Below are 23,430 nucleotides of genomic sequence, written 5' to 3' on the forward strand. Positions count from 1 at the left end.
TCGTATTTAAAATATTAAATTTACCCCCCACCCCTCTCCGTGAGAAATCGTGTTTGGTATCATTCGATAAATTTTTAAAAAATATTGAGAACATATTTTTTAGTTTTTTGATCTGTCATTCCTTTCGCGAAATATTCGCTTATTTCTTGTGAAACTTTGGGACACACCCATTTCCTTACGCACGGCTCAAATCGTCAGATCTTTGAAATATACACTCTTTTGCATGTACTTCACTTACCTTATCTTAATCTGACAATTTCGAGTTTTTTTAAGGATATATTTTTTTTCGGGCCCCCCTTAACGAACTCCCCTGCATTAAGAGCTAATATATGGTAGAGGTACATCTGCAGGGCACCAGGTTTCTCCCCATATGATAATCTGACGCGCTCGAGTAACTGCAAAAATCCCCGCTTGGGCTCCCCTACCATAAGACACGTAGAACATGTCAAACGGCAGGAATTATGTTGGTGATAAATAGCCGTCTGATTTTTGCATGCGAGTTTAATGAAAGGGTAACAAATCAATTGGAAGTTCTGTCCGACAAAATACATGGGACGTTTTCGTAGTCTGACGTTCGAAACCTGTTCCACAATCAAAACTTCCCCTGTTCCAGTGTTCCCGTACATCAAAGTTTGTCCAACTAGACACCGTTAAGCTATTAACAAATTTTCAGCTTGCTATTAATAAACTTTTTATTGGTACGCGGGATCCAGGAATAATTGGGGTAGGATCATAGGACGTAGAAGCAATGTGAAGTAAATGTTACGATTATTTAAGAACAAATGAGAAGAGCCACAAATCTGAGATCAAGAATCAAAAACGTCGCATGCCTTGCAAAATTTGTGTCGTCCAAATTCATATTTTGAATTGGACATATTATTGTAAAACAGACCTATAACAAGGTACCATCATTGTACTATATCGCATATCCCGTTCAAAAGTGTATTAACTAAAAAATAATAATTTTTGTGTTTATCATAAAATAATTTTTGTTTTGTGTTTGTGTTTCTCATCAACAAAATGCATTATGCATCATCTTTTTCCTCAGAAACCTGTAATACCTAACGTAACTTTAAAAATATTTCAGGAGGTGAAGCGAAACGATACCACAATTAAAAATCAAAGCTTATGGTCCGGTACAAACAGTATCATGCGAACTTGTGTGACAGGAAAAACGTATTAAAAAAGTATTAATTCAAAAAGCGATTATGTAACATCATGTTTTAACGTTTCTTTTGGGAAGAAGTGTCGTAAATCAAATTTTTTGGAGGAAAACTGCATTATTTCGAATCAAAATGTCGTTTTTAGTTGATATTTTCTTTTAACAAACAATTTTCCTATACTGTAGCCCATTGGTACACAGGTAAACTATTGATACAAAAGTACTTATTTATAAAAAGATAAAAAAAATATTTAGGAAATAATCGCTCTTCTGTAAAGTTTTAATATTTTGAGTTGCTACGGTTTAGAACGGGATGTGCGATACAGGAAATAAAAGAATATAACGATCTTGACACTGTACCATTTCTCTAGCGATCTTCAAAATGATACAGGTAACAGAAATGACATCTTTGCATGAAGTTGAGTAACATTTTGTTATTTTTCTCGTTTATCACCTACTGTATCTAAGAATGTGTCGATTTGGGTTCGTCAAGGTTCCGTATTCACGACTACACAGTCCACAACTCTTTCGTAGGAGGCAATTAATTATTCTTAAAGAAGTTTTTCTGAATGTTGTAAACACGACAATCGGTCAAGTTTTTTCAGTGCCGTAGGTTAGGTAGTTGCTAAAGGGACGCTTACTTTGAGAAGCTGGCATAATTGTTGCTATAATTCAAAAAATGGATAGCTACTACTTAGATAATTTTACAAGGGACAAAAAAGCTTTTCATTGCTTATCTTCTACTCTATTTCGGTGATCATCTTTGTATACAGTCACTCAAAACCGTATTATTTCATAAAAAAATACTTTGCCGGTTTTTAAATTAAAAGTAGTGGGAAAACTACGAGAAACTACAGTCGTGTTGGTGTAAATTTGTCTTCCTCAGAGCCGCCTTGACAACAGGTAGACCTAGAAATAGTACTATCGGAGGATGGAGGGAGACAGATTTAAATCAAAATCAAACCGTAGATTTTCTTATTTTACTAATGCCATACTCTGTATTAGAGTACACAGACTCGTTACATACAGGTTCTCTGAACTGTAAATTGGAATATTTTCCTAAAGGTGCCTTTTGGTATTGTCATACCTGGGTTAAACAGAGAAATTGAATCGAGTCGAAATTCATTTCACTTATTTCTCGTTAGAGGGCGTTCTAACCATACTGCGATATAAATAGTTTTAATTTATATCGAGAAACTACGGTCGTGTTGGTGTAAATTTGTCTTCCTCAGAGCCTACTTGACAACAGGTAGACCTAGAAATAGTACTATCGGAGGATGAAGGGAGACAGATTTAAATCAAAACGAAACCGTAGATTTTCTTATTTTAGTAGTGGGGATACTTTCAAATGAAATACAAATTGAGAGGGGCGTCAGGCAGAGCTGTGTCCTGTCTCCTACTTTGTTCAATTTGTATTCGGAGAAAATAATCCAGGAAGCAGTAGAAGAACTAACTACGGGAAAAAAGTAAATGGTTGACCAATCACAATTCGAAAATCCCAGATGAAAATTTTTTCCAAAATACAGTTTTACAAATAAATCAACTTATTTTGTTCAAATACACCTTACAATAGAATAAAAATTCTACATTCCGTATTAGTCCAGGGCGGATCTGTTTTGAGATGGACGTTGAGAGGTGACTCTAATTTTTTTGCAGAAATTGCTTGGAATTAACCCATATAATAATAATTGAGCTATCCTCCCACTCAAAAAGGTCCGGAGCATTGTATAAATATTCAAAATGTCAAAAAATGAAGGAAAAATTCGATTTTTTTCTTTATAAAAGTATCCACTTCCGAGAAAAGTAGCACTAAAACAAAAGTTGCGTAATTAAATTTTCTACAATATAAGATTGGTTACAATTTTTTAAAATTGTTACCCTTGTTGCAAAATAGCAATAATTGCGAAAAAAAACATAAAAAACAAGTATTCGCATTTTACGTTTTTCAACCATTTCTGGTAAACATAGGGCCTTCATATTTCATCCAGAAAAACTTTATGATATGTTAAAACAACAGTGTAAGTGTAAATTTAGTTAAGATCGGTTTAACAGATTTTGCAAAATAAATTTTGCAATCCAGCTTTCGCAAAAAAATTCATTTTTTTCAAAATGTTGCTGGACTGAAAATAATGCAGATAGTAAGTTAAAAAATTTTTTACAAATAGAAGAATGCCATACCTTTCATTTGCAATTTGCAAAATTAAAATAGGTTAACTACCACGGCGTCAGGAATTTTTTAAATAAACATTAATTTTTGGTGCTACGCGCAGGACAGCGGTGTTCGATTCACACAAGTTGATTTCCACTAAGAATTCTTCCAATCTTTATCTAATATATTATTTTCTTACTCTATATTTTGTTGTATGTTCATATTTTAATTCCACAAAAATCAAACTAATTTGATTATTGTTTGTGAAAAATTGTTTAAACAATTGCATATGTTTAAAAATAAAACTTTTTTATTTTCTAAGTTAAAATATATGAACAAAGAAAGTTTTTGCTAAAAAAAGTGTTATTTTAAAAGACAGTATGTGTTTTTATTTTGCAATAACAAATTTATTTATTTATTTCAAAATGTACTAAAATTTATCAATCATTATCAAAGGTCATTGGAATGCCCAATCATAGCGAACGTATCCGCTGTCCTGCGCGTAGCACGAAAAATTAATGTTTATTTAAAAAAATCCTGACGTTGTGGTAGTTAACCGATTTTAATTTTGCAAATTGCAAATGAAAGGTGCAGTATTATTTTATATGTAAAAAAAATTCAACTTGCTGTCTGATTTATTTTCACTGCTGCAACATTTTGAAAAAATGAATTTTTTTTGCGAAAGCTGGATTGCAAAATTTATTTTGCAAAATCTATTAAACCGATCTTAATGAAATTTACAGTATTGTTTTATCATATCATAAAGTTTTTCTAGGTGAAATATGAAGGTCCTAAATGTAGCATAAATGGTTGAAAAACGTAAAATGCGAATATTTGTTTTTTTTATGTTTTTTTTAGAAATTATTGCTATTATGCAAAAAGGGTGACAATTTTTAAAACTTTCAGTTAATCCTATATTGTAGGACATTTAATTACGCAACTTTTATGTCGATGCAACTTTTCTCGAAAATGAATAATTTTAAAGTTATAATCAAAAAACGAAAAAAAAAATCGAATTTTTCCTTCATTTTTGACATTTTGATTATTTAAACAATGTTCCGGACCTTTTTGAGTGGGAGGATAACTCAAATATTATTATATGAGTTATTTTCAAGCAATTTCTGCAGAAAAATAAATTGAGTCACCTCTCAACATCCAAATGTACTAATATTTTTATAGATGAGCCCTGGTCTACATTCTACATAATATATAATGTTATTTAAAAAAATATTTTTATCGCATTTTCGAAATAATTTTATTACTTATCACCGATCCATAAACTATGCAAATTAATCTTTATTTAAAAATACATATCAGGTAGCTTATCTACAAGATTAGTATAATAATCTTTAGTTAATCCCCATCCTCTCGCCCATCCACACTCTACACCTCTGCCAGTGAGCGTGAAGTCCAAGTAACGTTTTGTTATTATTGTTATGTCATTCCTCTTTTGTGCTACAGAAAGTGTTTTGTTTTTGTTGAGTAAAGTAACATACCTCCTCGCATCTCAGTAGGCAGTGGTTAGTGGGGTCTTGCTTTTAGTTGTGTGATTATAGTTGTGCCCTTCGTGGCCTTTTAATAAGGAAACATGAATTACGGTGAGTCTTTAACGAGTTTAATTAATAACTATAAAAAGTCAATAATTATTATTAACTATTAGAATTACCTTTTATTATTAAACGAGGCAAAAATCTCGGGATTGTTCGAAAAAATATTCCCATGAGATTTTTTTTGCATAATCACTTTCAAAGATACACCAGAGTAAGGTTCAAGAGGTCGATCATGAGAAAAATGGTCTTATATTATTTAAACAATTTTTTTAAACAAATTTTAAAAATCAACTTTTTCGGCACGGACAATTTTTTTTTTGTTTTTTTTTTATTATTCTTAACAGCAAAGTTCTTTTAATTTTTCTCTATAGTTCATCGCTTTTGAGTTATAAATCACCTAAAGCTGAAAAAATTTAAAAAAATATTTTCAAGGCTCAAAAATACTAGTAAAAGTTATTTTTTTTAATTCAAAAAATTAGTGCTGTCGCCAGGGGGTATAACGGTCTCCTTTATTTAGATGAACTTACCGTTTTTTTATGTATGGCCAGTAGAACACGAATTTTTTGGGTAACAGATGATCGGGATGTCGATAAGATCGTTATAAACAAAAAACTTGCATAATTTCATAACAGCAATTTTTAGCAAAGCAAAACATTTTTTTTGTATTTTTTGGGTCATTCTAAATAAAAAATGTGCTTACAAGTTTTTTCGTATGATGCATAGTTTTCGAGATAAACGCGGTTGAACCTTCAAAAAATCGAAAAATTGCAATTTTTGAACCCGAATAACTTTTGATTAAAAAATTCTGCTTGTAGCATTTGAAAGTTCAAGTCAAATTATACCGGTCTTGATTATTTACATTGCTAAAAATTATTTTTTTATTGTTAAACAATAAAAAAATTAATTTTTAACAATGGATATAATCAAAATCGGTATAATTTGACTTGAACTTTCAAATGCTACAAGCAGAATTGCTATTTTATTTTTTAATCAAAAGTTATTCTGTTTCAAAAATTGCAATTTTTCGATTTTTTGAAAGTTCAACCGCGTTTATTTCGAAAACTATGCATCATATGAAAAAACTTGTAAGAACATTTTTTCCTTAGAATGGCCCAAAAAATACAAAAAAATGTTTGGTTTTGCGAAAAATTGCTGTTATGTAATTCTGCAAGTTCTTTGTTTATAACAATCTTATCGATAACCGGATTAACTGTTACCCAAAAAATTCGTGTTCTACGGGTTAAAATACATAAAAAAACTTGGGTAAGTCCATCTAAATAAAGGAGGCCTTTGCCCCCCCCTCCCCCAGGCGACAGCACTGAATGTCTAAATAAAAGTTTAGAACTTATTGTATCCACTTCCTATGAATATTTTGGACTTATTTTATTTGAAAACATTGTTATCTCGTGTCCGAGATATCGATATTGACTTATTTCTTCTATGATATTGTCTTCGAGTGTTATTGATCCTCCCCAACACCAAGTCAGTCATCATTTTGGTTTTGTCTTTATTTATTTGCAAACCAACCTCTTCAGCTGCTTTTGCAAGCTCCGTGAGCATTCCGTGAACAATTTGCTGTACTTATCCATTTATTTCTTGGTTCGACTTTTTTCCTTTATTGTGGAATTTTTTGTTTCATCTATTAATTTTTTTATTCTACCGTGTTCAATTGTACCAGATAAATTGGTAACTCCGAATTGCATGAACATTTGGATTTAGGTTCTTCTTACCCTCCACTTTAAAGTTGAAATTGTGCCGTTGGTTGCTTTTACGTGGGAGGTGACAGTCACCCCTTCTCAGGGGTGAAAAAACATACGTTCAAGATAAGACCAGAAATGGATAAATTGACTGATTCTAAGTAACTTTTGTTCTGAGTTTTTTATGTAAGTCAACACTTTTCGAGTTATTTGCGATTGAAAATGTTTATTTTTCGACAAAAAAACTACGTTTTCAGACGGTTTGTCGCAAATAACTCAAAAAGTAAATATTTGATCGAAAAAATTATCCTTAGCAAAAGTGTAGCTTATAAAAAACCGAAAAAAATGGTGTATCAGTAAAGCGTATCAATCGAGACAAAACAAAGTTGTAGCTCATGAAAAATACGTTCTTATTCGTCTAATTCCAAATCGAATATTTCAAGGGTTTTCGGAAAAAACCCATTTATACTTTTTTAAAGTGTTTATAAAAATCTTTATTTTAATTGTTTATAAAAGTTTCTAGCATTAAAAGTAAGCGAGTTACGCTCAAAATAAAGTTGGCCCTCTTCTTTTTTTGTTAAAAAAAAAATGAAAATCTCCCTGTGTTTAGCTCCCCAAATGAAATTAATCGCTACCGCTTTACAAACAGTTTACTTAATTATCTATTTTTTATATGATCTGTCAGTCTCACCGGTTTAAAGTGCTTATTTTTGAAAGAGTTATAGTTGAAAAAACCAGAACGGGTCACTAATCACGAGTGTATGCCAATTTTGAACAGCCATATCTTAAACAATTTTTGTCTTGCGGAAAAACAAAATGAAACTAGCATATTAATAATAGCAAAACCTACATTTTTTTACTCTTTAAGATTTTTCTTATCACTAATACTTCTTAAGTTATTTTGAAAAAAGGAAATTTTTCAAAAATTTTTAGAAAAGTTTTTTTTATTTTAAAACCAAATTTTTTCAAAAATAAGCACATCAAACCAATCAAACTTACAGATCATATAAACAATACACATACAGTTAAAATAAATGGTAAAGCAGTAACGATTAATTCTATTTAGGGTGCTAAATAGAGGGAGGTTTTCACAATGTTTTTTACCAAAAAAAGGAGCCAGCTTTTTTTTAGTGTAACTCGTTTATTTTTGGTGCTAGAAACTTTTGCAAAAAACAAATATACAGCTTTTTTTAGATACTTTAAGAATGTTACTAAGCTTTTCCCGAAAAGTGCTTAAATTTTCAGTGATTTTAGGTTGAATTATTCGATTTGGAATTAGACGAATAATAACGTATTTTTCATGACCTGCAACTTTGCTTTTACTCAATTTAAATACTTCACTGATACACCCTTTTTTTGTTTTTTTATAAGCTACACTTTTGCTAAGAATATTTTTTTCTATAAAATATTTACTTTTTGAGTTATTTGCGAAAAACGGTCTGAAAACGGTAGTTTTTTTGTCAAAAAATCAACATTTTCAATCGTGAATAACTCGAAAAGTATTGACTTAAGTAAAAAACTTTATAGAACGAAAGTTGCTCATAATCTGTCAATTTATGCATTTCCGGGCTTATTTTAAACACAGGTTTTTCACCCCCGAGAAGGGGTGCTGTCACTCCCCAAGTAAAAGCAACCAACGGCACAAATTCAACTTTGAAGTGGAGGGTAAGTAGAACCTAAATCCAAATTTTCATGCAATTCGAAGTTGCCCCTGACAATTAATACACTCCAAAACGGTCATTTATTGGGCTATTCCTGATTGTTCATTTTCCTAATTATCTCGTTTCTTGTTATTTGTCCCATTTTGTCATTTCAAATATTCTTCTTCTATTATACCGTATATTCTTATCTTACTGTATGATACATTCCTTTGTTCTATTTGTTATTTATAAATTTACTTTTCCGTTGTTTGTGATTATACTTGCTAAGTATTCATACATTGTAGCTATTTTCAGTCTGGATTACGTGGTTTTTTCCTGTAGATAGTCCATTACCGTGTTTCCTCTATTTGTAGTGTTGTTTCTTTCGCCATAACACAAATTTCATATTTAAATTTTTGCCATGTTTAGTTTTTTACCCAGTTTTCCGTTAAAGTAATCTAGAATAATTATCACTTTTAAGCAGGCGCAGGTTATATTATGTTCTTCGATAGCTTAAGTGGTATCAAAGAATATAGACTTAATATTCTTTGGTGGTATCTTCATATAATGCTTAAATTTGTATAACTTATTTATTTTTTAGCGATATTATTTTTCACTTTTTATAATCTACTTGATCTGAAATCTTGATTTTTTATGATCCTTTCATTTATGATAAAGCCTACTCCAAAATTACTATATTCTTGGGCCTATATAGATGGGTTTTGTTTGCCTTTGCTTCTCGTTGTATGCTCCTACTGATCGTTTGGTTTATTTTCAGTTTGTTTCTCTTTTAAATCTATCAGCGTTAAATTGTTTGCCTCTTATTGTTTTATAAAATCATGCGCAAATGCAGCATCAAATCGCAACCCCATTACTGGGGTTGCGGATCCAAAATTTTTTATTTTGACTAATTTTCTTGTACTTTTTATTGTTCTTGACTTCGATACATTTAATTCTTGATACTTTTATATTTTTATTTCGCTCTTTTGGTGTCAACTTCATCGTAGGTACTTACCAATTTTTATAAGATTATTTTTTTGTTCAATTTTTTTTAGTAGTTTTAAAAACGTTTAAAAATAGAACAGAATGACCGATAAATGCGTTTTATGAGAAACGAGACACAATAGGTGCGTTCGCGGGCACAGTTGACAAATTGTCGCCGACAATTTCTAACCTCACTTAATATAAATAATACCGTTAATAAATAAATATACAAGGTATATTAGGTTTGTTCGTAGAACGATCAGCAACCGTTGCCAACCGTCAGACGCAAGCGCGTTCGTAGTCTACGAACTCGAACTGTTAACTGCGCAGCGCTAACTGTTAACTGCGCATGCGTCTGATGGTTGGCAACGGTTGCTGATCGATTGGAGCGTACTACGAACAAACCTATTTACTTTTAATTAATATTAATAATTAATTATTAAATTTTACTAGGTAAATATACCTTGTATATTTATCTATTAACGATAATAGGTGCGTTCGCGGGTACAGTTGACAAATTGTCGCCGACAATTTCTAACTCCATTTAATATAAATAATATCGTTAATAGATAAATAAACAAGGTATATTTACTTTTAATTAATATTAATAACTAATTATTCAATTATAATAGGTAAATATACCTTGATTATTTATCTATAAACGATATTATTTATATCATTTTAAAGTGCGCATGCGTTTTGCTGCTAATTTGTCGCCGACAGGCACCCGCGAACGCACTTATTATTTATATCATTTTAAAGTGCGCATGCGTTTTGCTGCTAATTTGTCGCCGACTAGTTGCCGACAGGCTCCCGCGAACGCACTTATTATAGCAGGAAGTAAATAATTATTACTAGACGTGGTTAAAGTCTGTATCGCATCGGGACAAAAAAAAATCCAATCGACTGATGATTATATGCAGTACTTTTAAACTTTTTTGACATCGCTAACTTTTCATTGGCATTTTTCTACTAAACTTAATTGATGGTTTTATACCTTATTTAATTTTAAATATGACAAATATCTATAGATAAAACTGTACAATCGCATGGTTATCAATAAGGTCAACTGTATTTAATAATTTAATTGTAAAATTAAATTTTTCTGTATAAAATATTTACGAATAAGAACGAATGGTAGGGGAATCCAAGCTGGGATTTTTGCAGTTACTCCAGCGAGTCAGAAAATCACATGGGAATAAACCTTGTATTCTGTAAAAATGTACCCCTACTATACAGGGTGTCCCGAAAAGATTGGTCATAAATTATACCACACATTCTGGGATCAAAAATAGTTCGGTTAAACCTAACCTTAGTACAAATGTGCTCATAAAAAAAGTTACAGCCCTTTGAAGTTACAAAGTGAAAATCGATTTTTTTCAATATATCGAAAACTATTAGAGATTTTTTATTGAAAATGGACATGTATCATTCTTATGGTAGGAAAATCTTAAAACAAAATTATAGTAAAATTTGTCCACCCCATAAAATTTTATGGGGGTTTTGTTCCCCTAAACCCCCCCAAAACTTTTGTGTACCTTCCAATTAATTCATTATTGTGGTACCATTATTAGTTAAACACAACGTTTTTAAAACTTTTTTGCCTCTTACTATTTTTTCGATAAGCCAGTTTTTATCGAGATGCGGCTTCTTTTTAATGTATTTAAAAATTTTATGGGGGTTTTGTTCCTTTAAACCCCCCAAATGTTTGTGTACGTTCCAATTAAACTATTACTGCGGTACCATTAGTTAAACACAATGTTTCTAAAACTTTTTTGCCTCTTAGTACTTTTTCGATAAGTCAGTGTTTATCGAGATATTTTGAATATTTGTCGAATCCACCACATATTTGTATTATGGTTAAGTATATGAATCTGAAAATTTATTATAACTTACTTTTTAGGTATATTTTGAAAAAGATTATATTCATATCGATAAAAGGTGACTTATAAAAAAATACTAAGAGGCAAAAGTCTTAAAAACACTGTGTTTAACTAATGGTGCTACAATAATAGTTTAATTGGAACGTACACAAACATTTGGGGGGTTTAAAGGAACAAAACCCCCATAAAATTTTTACGTAAAAATATTGAAAAAGAAGCCGCATCTCGATAAAAACTGGCTTATGGAAAAAATACTAGTAGGCAAAAAAGTTTTAAAAACGTGTTTAACTAATGGTACCACAATAATAATTTAATTGGAACGTACACAAAAGTTTGGGTGGGTTTAAGGGAATAAAACCCCCATAACATTTTTATGGGGTGCACAAATTTCACTTTAATTTTTTTTTAAGATATTGCTGCCATAAGAATGCCACATGTCCATTTTCAATAAAAAATCTGTAAAAGTTTTCGATATATGGAAAAAAATCGATTTTCATTTTGTAACTTCAAAGGGCTGTAACTTTTTTTTGTGTGCACTATTGTATATAGGTAAGTGAGGTTGAATCATCCTATTTTTGACCCCAAAATCTGTGGTATAATTTATGACCAATCTTTTCGGAACACCTTGTATATTGGCTTTTAATACAGGGGAGTTCGTTACAGGGATCCGAAGAAAAATCTATCCTTAGAAAAACTAGAAATCGTCAGATTAAGATAAGGTACCTAAGTATAGGTATATGCAAAACAGTGTATATTTTAAAAATCGGACTATTTGAGCGGGGCGTAAGAAAATGGGCGAGTCACAAAGTGTCACAAAAAAAAACGAATATTTCGCGAAATGAACGTCAGATTGAAAAACTAAAAAATACGTATTCAATATTTTTGAAAGATCTATCGAATGGCACCTCACGGAGGTGGGGTGGGGTTACCTTAAAATCATACATAGGAGTCCCCATTTTTTATTGCAGATTTGGATTCCTTACGTAAAAATAAGTAACTTTTATTCGAGATATTTGTTCAAATTATGGATAGATCGCGCTATAATCGGAAAAAACGATTGTGGGACATGGAAAATTAAATTAAAAAAAATGGAAAGTCCCCACTGTGAAAAATGGAAAACTTAGCTTAACTTTTTTTGGTTTTAGGACCTAATCTTCACGTCCCAATAGGTAGCCGTAACGTTTTAGTAACTGCCAATTTAGCATCCTTGCGTCCCCTACTAGAAGTATTTTTTAATTATTCATGGAAATTTTTAATACTATGTTAATATTTTAATTCTATGTCATCCTGTCGTACTTTATAAAGTATTATTTTAACTTAACTGGAGTGAAGAGGAAGAAGTAAAAAAATAAGTCCGAAAATGACATTTAACAATGATTAAACAATAATTATTGTTTTTTGTCTGTTGCTCATTGTTTCCTTCTTTCTTCTCTATCACTCTTAATGTCTTTCGCGGCATTATCCAATATGGATTTTGTTGTTGTCAATATGTTGTTTGAGGACTTTTTTGGTTTTAATGATTGTTTGAGGTCAGACAGCTTCTGCATTGCGGCTTTTTTGTACGGATCATTGTATCTTAGACCAGCGGTTCTCAACCTTTTTTACTCAGCGACGCACTAAAACGTACTCCTTACAGATTCGCGACACCCTTATATGTACAAATTTTTGCTAGTGGTAGGTAAGTACAGATGAATATATTAACTCTTTATACTTTATTGCACTTATTGATTGGTATAACGTGGTATATACCTAATAGTTAAAAAAATGGTTGAATGCATAATGGGTATATTATAACAAGTAAAAAAATATAAATAAAAATATCGTATTCGTAAATCTCGCGACACACCTGATAGGTTCTTCCGGCACACTAGTGTGTCGTGACACGGTGGTTGAGAACCGCTGTCTTAGACCATTCTTAAACTTAGATGCCATTTACTTGAGGTATTTCTTGTTTTTGGACTGTTTCTTATTCAAGTGGAATTCAGCTGATAAAAATTGATGGTCACTATTACAATCTTTTCCCGAATAAGTCTTAAAATCTTTAACAACACTCTTTCAACGGTTTTTTTCAAGATAAAGTCTATATAATACCATTATCTATTTTCTGGTGATATCCAAGCAGTGTATACTTTCTCCAGGAGAAAGTACTTTGACAGCTTATTAAAGGAAAAATTTGACAGACAACCTGTATAGTCAACGGAGACAGTAGCAGCAATGGTCACCAAAATAACAAACGAGGAAGTGGCTCAAGCGCTTCAAAAAATAAAGAAAGGAAAAGCGGTAGGACCAGATGATATTCCTGGGGAAGTATGGAGAGCATTGGGAGAGACAGGAACAAGGTGGCTAGCAGGTCTATTATTTAATAGAATTATGGAAGTTGGACAAATGCCAGACGAATGGAGAAGCAGTATACTGGTACCTGTTTACAAAAACAAGGGAGATATACAACAATGTAAAAACTACAGGGCTATAAAACTGCTTAGCCACACCATGAAAATATGAGAAAGAGTAATTGATAGACGGATACGTGAAGAGACCAAAATATCCGAGAATCAATTTGGCTTTATGCAGGGCAGATCAACAACAGATGCAATTTTCATTATAAGGCAGTTGATGGAAAAATACAGAAGTAAAGAAACAAACGCTCATATGGTATTCATTGATCTTGAGAAAGCATATGATAGAGTTCCTCGAGAGATTCTGTGGTGGGCACTCAATAAGAAAGGAGTACCTGGTGAATATGTAAAGATTGTGAGGGATATGTATGAGGGAGTAACGACTAGTGTTAGGACAGGTGTGGGGGAGACTGATAAATTTCATGTGAAAGTAGGATTGCACCAAGGCTCTGTGCTTAGTCCGTATTTATTCTCATTAGTTTTGGACCAGATAACAGCGAAACTACAGGGTAACATTTCATGGTGCTTAATGTATGCTGATGATGTCGTGTTAGTAGGAAATTGTGAAAGATACTTAGAACAAAAACTGGAACAGTGGAGGCAAGCTCTGGTGGAAAAAGGTTTAAAACTTAGTAGGACAAATACAGAGTATTTGGAATGTTCATTGAAAGATGGAGTTACTACAAATAAAATGGTATCTTTGGATGGTGAACTGATTGTAAAAAGCAATAGTTTTAAGTACCTGGGATCAGTATTACAGAGTAATGGAGAAATAAATGGAGATGCATGCAGTAGAATTAGGGCTGGATGGATGAAGTGGAAAGAAGCGAGTGGTGTGTTCTGTGACAGAAAAATTCCAATGAAGCTGAAGGGAAAATTCTATAAAACAGCCATAATGCCGGCTATGATGTACGGAACTGAATGTTGGGCAGTGAAGAAGAAAGAGGAACAACGAATGCATGTGGCGGAAATGAGAATGCTTAGATGGATGAGTGGAGTGACAAAGAAGGATAAAATTAGAAATGAGTATATTAGGGGAAGTCTAGGTGTGGCACCAATTGATGCCAAAATGAGAGAGCATAGGTTAAGATGGTTTGGTCATGTTCAACGTCGAGACGTTAATCACCCAATACGAAGAATAGCTGAAGTGCAGATTCCTGGAAGGAGTAGGAGAGGAAGACCAAAGAAGACCTGGGGGGAGACGATAAGGCAGGACATGTTGGTAAAGGGGATTGCCATTGATATGACCCAAGATAGAATTGTGTGGAAAAATGCAATTAGTGAAGCCGACCCCGCATAGGGATAAGGCAGAGAGAATGATGATGATCCAAGTATAATCGTCTTCATCAGCATCACATAGCGCTACAACCCGGGGTGGGTCCTGGCTGACTGTACAACTTTCTTCCAATTTGTTCGGCCTTCCATCAGCCTAGGGTCAAATGGACTGTTCATTTTTTCGGAGCTCTGTTTGGATGTTATCTCTCCATCGCATTCTGGGACGTCAGAGTGGTCTTTTGCCTATAGGAATCTCCTCTCGTACCAGTCTGTGATTTAATTTCTTGGACAATATCGGCGTCATTGTAGAATGCTTTTAATTCGATATTGTTCTGATCCTACACTGGTTTGTGATGATGTGGTGAGGTCCGAAAATTTTTCCAAGTATTTTTCGTTCAAAACGTATGAGCTTTTCTTCGTTTGATTTGGTCATGGTCCACGTTTCGCAACCATATGTTAGTACAGGTCTGACGATGGATTTATAGATTTTGATCTTTGAACTTCTCGTAAGATTTTTTGATTTACGGATTCTGTGATTACGGCCCCCAGATACTTAAAACGTGTGATTCAGCGAATTTGTACTCTACGAGCTCCCTAGTGGGAAAGTTTTGGGGTAGTTCTGATTTTTTTCATTATATATGGATTTTGGGCTGCTGAATCCGAATATGAGGTTAGCGGACAAAATTTCTTGCCGGAACATTGAAAAAATCGCGAAAAAAGCGAAAAATTTCAGCTTTTTTCCGCTTTTTTGCTCAAACCTCGAAAACTATTAACTTTTAGTAAATGGTCTGTTAACATAAATTAAAGTACTTAAAATTATCTGCAAATATCACTATTTATTTTTTTTCTCAGACGAACCGTTCGCATCTAAACATTCCGTATATGTATTTGGACCATAGGAGTTTTCTATTGGTTCGTTGCAGCACGCTGTAATATTTTAACCAATAGGCGGCGAGGTTCCAGAGTTAGTCGGTCCCAAATTCATATACGGAATGTTAAATATCGTACACCGAAAAAGATAAGTTTTTTTAGAGTCTTTTAAAAGGAGATTGATTTTAAAATACTTGTTACTCTATTATTAAATAAAAATAAAACAATTATTGTATTTCGAACGTTATTTGGTGCGAAATTCATATGCGGAATGTTAATTATTCGTAGACCAAAAAATGGGACTTTTTATTAATCAGTTAAAGGAGACTGATTTTAGAATACCTATTTTATTAATGTATTATTAAAGAAAAATAAAACAATGATTAGGTACCTATTTGGTGCGAAATTCATAAATGGGATGGTATAGATTTGAGAGACATATTTCTTTATTTGACTAAGGTTTCGCTTTCTCAGAATTTTTAATGACTTGCACGTGTTGTTAAGTATGTTTAGATCTGTTTCAGCTGTGTAATAAGTGTGTGTGATTATATTCAGATGAATATAATCTTATAAAATGGTGCAAAGGTTTTAAAATTTTGATTACGGTTAAAAAAAAGTTGTGGGTTATACTCACATGATCTTACATGCTAACCACCAAAATATTTGTAATTATGTAATATATATGTAAATAAAATTTGTAATATTATATTTTGATGGTTAGCATGGTAAGGTCACGTGAGTATAACCTACAACTTTTTTTAACCGTAGTCAAAATTTTAGAACCTTTGCATCATTGTATCAGGTTATATTCATTTTAGGAAGGTACTGATAATAATTGGTCAACCAATCGAAAACTAGTTCTGTGATGTAGCCCTTAGCCCTTTTTAGGGATTTTAAATAAATACCTTTTATAAAGGACTTTATTCGTTTTTTTTTTTGTATTATTAAATAATTAAAGAGAAATAACACAATGCAATAGGAAATAAAACAAAACATATTTACAGAAATAATACAGTAACAAGTATTTTAAAATCAATCTCCTTTTAAAAGACTCTAAAAAAACTTATCTTTTTCGGTGTACGATATTTAACATTCCGTATATGAATTTGGGACCGACTAACATTCCGTATATGCATCTGGAACCTCGCCGCCTATTGGTTAAAATATTACCGCGTGCTGCAACGAACCAAAAGAAAACTCCTATGGTCCAAATACATATACGGAATGTTTAGATGCGAACCGTTCGGTCTAAAGTGCAAGTTGAAAATTGCCAATTTTTAACGGTCTCGGCAAAACCCACTTTTTACATTCCAAAACTTTAGTTTTTATTAGAATGCTGTCATTTGATAAATTTCTCCTAGTTTTCTATACAAATAATCAATGTTAGTTCATAATATGAATAGGGTATGTCTCTTCTCACAGCTTCCATGAGTCCATTCCATCCTAAAATACCGAGAATGTCTCTGCTTTTCCCTTAGAGCCACAGAAGATGAGACACAGATGGAGTCACAGTTTCAGTTGGTGTAAACATTCCCTTCGGATCTTGAATTTCTGATAAATCTTGAGGTTTTGTCTTTTCAAAATGTATTAGTTGAACAGCTCTATGACTTCCATAAATCTCAGCTGCGGGTTGAGTTTTTAGCCGAGGAATGGATTGGTTAGGAGCTATTGCATGTTTTGGTGCAATACAAGAAATGCCACCCATGGCGTAAAAAGTGTGGTATCCGTCGATTGTATGTACGCTAACGCAAAGCCTCAAAATGTTGGCACCTAAGACAGGTCATGCGGACCCATTGCCGTATATATTGGTGCACATATTTTAAATATATGCTATATTGTAGCACTGGTGGCAACGCTTATAGGTAGCTGCTAGGAGGTGAAGCGTGTGCAGCCAATTAAATGTGCGGGACGTCTTTGAAGTGCGTAGACTAAAACGGCAACTGCCGTCCGACTTAACCAACTGAACGTAATCAAAAGTGTATTCAGACTGATAAAATTTTAGTTTTAGAATTGTAAAGAGGTTACTCACTGGAGTAACTCTCTACATGTCTATATTTTTTACCATAACAAATGCTTAATGCCCAATGGGCAGATTGTTGTACTCAATGGAGTTAATAAAAAAAAAAATATTTTAGATATATGCTATATTGTAGCACTGGTGGCAACGCTTATAGGTAGCTGCTAGGAGGTGAAGCGTGTGCAGCCACAGAAAATATCAGAAAAAAAAAGAAGCGAATCGAGATACATTTGTGCAAGATGCGGAGTCGGCCTTTGCGTAGTGTCATGTTTTGAGGAGTACCACACAAAAGAAAACTTTTAATGTTAATTTACATTACATTATTTTTTTAAGTTAGCTACATTTTTTCAAGTTTAACTTGGTTAAAAAAAACTCAATAAAACATGTTTTGGTCACTTATTTGTTTATTTATATGCGACGTATATATAAGGCAATGGGACTCTAAGCATGAAAAAACCTTTGGGATTGAGGGACCAACATGCAAATTAAGGCCTCTCATAGAAAGGGTTAAAATCAGCGTTTTCGTACACCTGTTGTGTAAAGCACGGCTGGTCAATTTTCTGGGGATCGCCTGCGATTGATGACACTTCCAGATAAGCAACGCGCTTGCCCAAAGTCTTGTAGCGGCAGTAAGGCCCAGATAGTTGGTCTCACCATTTCTTGCAGGGTTGGCCGTTTTCTCTACAAAAAGTACGGCTCAAGGTTGATGTAGTTTCCTCTTTGGGGTTTTGTTCATCCTATACAGAAGCTGTTCGCCTGGAAGTGTCAGCATTCGCAGGCGATCCGCAGAATATTGACCTGCCGTGCTTTACACAGCAGGTGTACGATAACGCTGATTTTAACGTACATACAATCAACGAATACCACACTTTTCACGTCATATGTAGTATTTCTTGTATTGCACCAAAACATGCAGTAGCTCCTAAGCAATCCATTCCTCGGATAAAAAAGAAACCCGCGCCTTAGGTTTATGGAAGTCAGGGAGCTGTTCAACTAATTCATTTTAAAAGGACAAAACCTCAAGGTTTATCAGAAATCAAAATAACAGATCCGATGGAAATGTTCACACCAACTGAAACTGTGACTTCATCTGTGCCTGATCTTCTGTGGCTCTAAGGGAAAAGCAGAGACATTCTCGGCCACTTAGGATGGAATGGACTCATGGAAGCTGTCACAAGAGACATACCATACCTATGAACTAACATTTATTATTTGTACAGAAAACTAGGAGAAATTTATCAAATGACAGCATTCTAATAAAAAATAAAGTTTTGGAATGTAAAAAGTGGGTTTGGCCTAGACCGTTAAAAATTGACAATTTTCAACTTGTACTTTAGACCGAACGGTTTATCTGAAAAAAAAAAAGTAAATAGTGATATTTGTAGATAATTTCAAGTACTTTAATTTCTGTTAGCAGACCATTTACTAAAAGTTAATATTTTTCGATATTTGAGCAAAAAAGCGGAAAAAAGCTGAAATTTTTCGCTTTTTTCGCGATTTTTTCAATGTTCCGGCAAGAAATTTTGTCCGCAAACCTCATATTCGGATTCTTCTTCTTCTTCTTCAGCCTGTGTTCGTCCACTGCTGGACATAGGCCTCTTCCATTTGCTTCCATCGATTTCTACTCTTGGCAATTCTCATCCACTGTTTGCCCGCGACTTGTTTGATATCACCTGCCCACCTCTTCTGCGGTCTGCCTACTAATCGCCTGTTCTCTCTTGGTCTCCAGTTTGTTAGTCTCTGTGTCCATTTTTCGGGATTATCTCGGGCAACATGTCCGACCCATTGCCACTTGAGCCTTGCTATACGTTCTGCGACATCAGTAATCTTTGTTCTTTCACGAATGTCGATATTTCGAATTTTGTCTCTCAAACTAATCCCTAGCATGGCCCTCTCCATCGCTCTTTGAGTTGTACTGAGCTGCTCTAAGGTTTTCTTTGTAAAGGCCATGGTCTCCAGTCCATATCTAGTTACAGGCAAGATACATTTGTCATAAACTCTACGTTTTAGACACATTGGTATATCTCTATATATTCGGATTCAGCCCAAAATCCATATATAATGAAAAAAATCAGAACTACCTCAAAACTTTCCTATTCAAAACACAATTTTATTGAATCAGTGGTACTCTTTCGAAATTGAAGGTGTTGACCGTCATATTTTGTCCTATCCTGTCTCTGTCTGTCATTCTATTTATACACATGTATGTATTTCGTCTTGGGGATGCACGTAGGTATAATCGTCTTGGGGATGCTGAATGTCGTCCTGTCTTGTGTTAGTAACATAGTACCGTAAGATGGCATTGTCTATTTGAATAGATTTTTGTTCACAGTCCTTATTTAAATTAAAATTTAACGGTGACAAGATAATTATTTTATTAGTTTTTTTATTGGGTTTTTGTCCTCAATTCTTCAATTTCATTATACATATTCAAAATATTCATTAAAATACCGATTGCCGACGATAAACATTTGATTTTGGGTATTAACAATAACAATTAAAACTTTTCTAATAAATTATCGTTATAGTTGGCATTAATCTCAAACAAGAATATTGACAGATTCTTAAAAAGTAGAATTATAAAAAATGTAATATGGTAATAATTTAGATTCAGGTTTTTTATAAATACCTTGGTTGATAAATAGTTTGTTACTATGTTGTTTTCGCAAAAAAATATGGTATAAAATCTACATCTGAGTCGCGAACAATAACTTTATTCAACTTAGTCACCTTGTGCAAATTATATAAATTTTGAAAATAGAAGATGATGTAATGAAAACATAAATATATGTATTGTTCTTTTTTAACGTTGCGGTAAAGAAAAGTAGTTTCTCTGCTTATTCCGCCGTGAAGACAATACTAAAAAGTTGAATAGACTTGGAAGACTTTGGAATAAAAGTTAAAAAAAACTTTTAATTGTATTGTCGTGTTTGAGCAATAAAAATAATGGACTGTTTGTTTTTGAAAAGTAATGTGTTTATTTTTGTTCACAGTCAATTTTAAACCATTATCTTACGAATTACCTGTTTATTATTTTCGAAACTACTTGTTTTCTTAATAATTTCGCCTAAAAAAAAATTAATATTGCCTTTCAATACATAATGAAGCACCCGACATATTCTTCTTGAAATCACTTCTTCTTCTTCCTTGTATGTAGGCCTTATAGCCTGTTTCTTCTTCAATATTAGCCTCCTAAATTGTTTAAATTATCGCACCGTCTCTTTCTTGGTCTGCCAATACTTATTTGTCCATTTGGTGACTTATCTCGTGCTATTCGTACTATGCTATCCTCTGCCATTCTACTAATGTGTTCGTTTCACTTCTCTTTCCGTTTTGTCACCCATCCATGTATGTCTTCTACATTGCATGCTCTTCTTATGTTTTCGCTTCTCTCCCTATCCAACAGACTTTTCCCTGATATTCTTCGAAGTATTTTCATCTCTGTTGTTTCTAGTAGTCGTCTCGTTTTAGATGTGTCAGGTCTTGTCTCCGCCGTGTATGTCAATATAGGTCTAATTGTTGCTTTATAGATTCTTGCTTTTATGTCTTGTCTTATAGGTGTTTGTTCTTCCAGATTGTGTCATTAAGAGATCCCGCCGCTTTACTTGCTTTTAAGCTTTGTTGTCGTACTTCTTCTTCAACATCTCCGTAACTAGTTATATCTTTTCCCAGATATCTAAACCTTACTTCCTGCTTTATTATTTTCCCATCAATTTCAATTTTACATCGTAGTGGGTATTTAGATGTTGTCATACATTTGTTTTTTTATTTCCACGGGACAAGCCCAATACAGTTACAATTTTTTTTACAAATTTTGGAACCATTTAGTAGATACTAAATATAAATCATATATATTTATAACACATAAAATATAATAGTTAAAATAGTTAAGAGAAATAAATTACATACAGAACAAATTAGAAACAGACTGGTAAAGGTGGACAAGACAAAACAATTAAGAGGCAATATTAATTTGTTGCAAGTCGCGTACAGTCGGAAAAATGAAAGAATACCTATGAACGAACATATTATAAAACACGCTGTATTTTCCTGTCACCGTGTCACAAAGAAAATTGCCCAGCGCAAGTACATGTAATAATAATTATTACATGTACTTGCGCTGGCCAATTTTTTGTATGACACGGTGACAGGAAAATACAGCGTGTTTTATATGTTCGTTCATGGGTATTCTTTCATTTTTCCAACTGTATAAATTGGTTAGGTGTGGAACTAAAATTAAGCCTCTCAGTATTTTGATTTGCTAGACGTAACATTCTAGTTATAGGTTCATTGAGGCCATAATTACATCGATGAAATGGTACATGGAAAGTGGTTTCAACTGTATTTCGAGTACTGTTTGAAGGAACTTTAAAACCAACCTTAGACAATAAATAATGACTATTTGCTGTACCATTTAACAAACTATACAGAATTTTCCAATCATGGTGATAACGACGTTCTTCCAGGGTATTGATATTTATATATGCTCTAATTTCGGCATAACTGTAAAACCTGTTAGTCCTATTAATAGCTCTAATTTTAAATAAAAAAAACCTAAGGAATTTATTTTGAACTTTTTCTATTTTTTCTGCGTAAACAGTAAGGTGACCAAATACTACAACAGTATTCCAAGTGAGGTCTAACAAGAGAACAGTATAACAATTTTAGGGTATTGGGACTTTTAAAATCATAGCAGTTTCGTTTCATGAAGCCAAGCATCTGTAATGCCTTTGAAATAATAGAATCGATATGATCTGCGAATTTTAGCGATTTGTCAAACAGTATTCCAAGATCTCTTATTGTATTAACACAATCTAGTGTGTTATCAAGTTTATATTCAAACGGAATATACGTTCTACCTTGATAAAAACTAATTTTGTGGCACTTTTTGACATTTGGTTTTTTCTGCTGATATTATCATGTAATATTTCTTGGCTATTGTATTAAAGATGTGTGTTAATCTTTGGAGATCGTCTTCTGTCTCGGCGATTAATGCGGTATTTATTACATTATAAGCCGCGTTACTATCACCATTGTATAAGACCCCTCCCGGATCAGAGTTAATAAAGTCGTATTATTGGATTTGGTGTTTCAAGTACTTCAGAAGACAGCCCGCTTCAGGCAACGATTCTAGGATCAGCTAGACCTCTTAGCTTTTTCTATACATGAAAAAATTACATAAAACTGGCCTGCACGTCAGACGTCCTTTGAGAGTTTCCAAGGTGGGCACAACAACATGGCCATACAAGAATGGAGTTCTGTGTTATCCACAAATGAAGCAAGGTTTTGTCTCTACCCTGATTCAAGAAGAGTGAGAGTTTGGAGAGGAGCTGGTCGACAAGGGAGAGGCAGGAATGTACAGGGCGTTCGTCAATATCTTCTTCTTCCTCTTTTGGCATCATAACCTTGGATGGGTCTTTGCCTGTCTGTCTATGTCCTTCCATTCAGATCTCTCTTGTGCCCTTCTCCTCCATTGTCTTATATTCATGGTTTTCAGTCGTCTTCCACGTCATCCAACCATCTCTTTATGGGTCTTTCTTTTTTTCGCCTTCCTACCGGTTTCCATTGTAATATTTTCTTTGTCGTTTTTGTATCTTCTTGTCGCTGAACATGTCCCAACCATGACAGTCTTTGATTTTTCCCTTCATTCAGTTCATTAACCTCGTCGTTTCTCCTGGTTCTCCATGTGCCGCTCTTGCACCGGGCCATATACTTTTCTTAGTATCTTGTTTTATAGTAGTCTACAAGTTATGATCTGGAATGGAATATTTGTTTATTATCGAACTGTGCCGTTCCTGTAGAGGGCA

At 33.3% G+C, this 23,430-nt stretch overlaps 1 protein-coding gene across 7 annotated transcripts in view; it reads left to right on the plus strand.

The window, feature by feature from the left end:
* LOC114336846 (restin homolog) overlaps positions 1–23,430 on the plus strand; it is a 169,696-nt gene that overhangs the window by 34,674 nt on the left and 111,592 nt on the right. For 2 of the 7 annotated variants that reach the window (XM_028287233.1, XM_028287234.1), the window contains exon 1: positions 4,666–4,909. The exons of the other annotated variants lie outside the window; for them this stretch is intronic. In XM_028287233.1, coding sequence (XP_028143034.1) covers positions 4,900–4,909 — 10 coding nt within the window. In that variant the 5' untranslated portion in view covers positions 4,666–4,899. Of the gene's footprint in view, positions 1–4,665; positions 4,910–23,430 lie in introns of those variants that run through there. 7 annotated transcript variants of the gene reach the window in all.

Source organism: Diabrotica virgifera, chromosome 9 (genome assembly GCF_917563875.1).
Source record: "Diabrotica virgifera virgifera chromosome 9, PGI_DIABVI_V3a".
NCBI lineage: Eukaryota > Metazoa > Arthropoda > Insecta > Coleoptera > Chrysomelidae > Diabrotica > Diabrotica virgifera.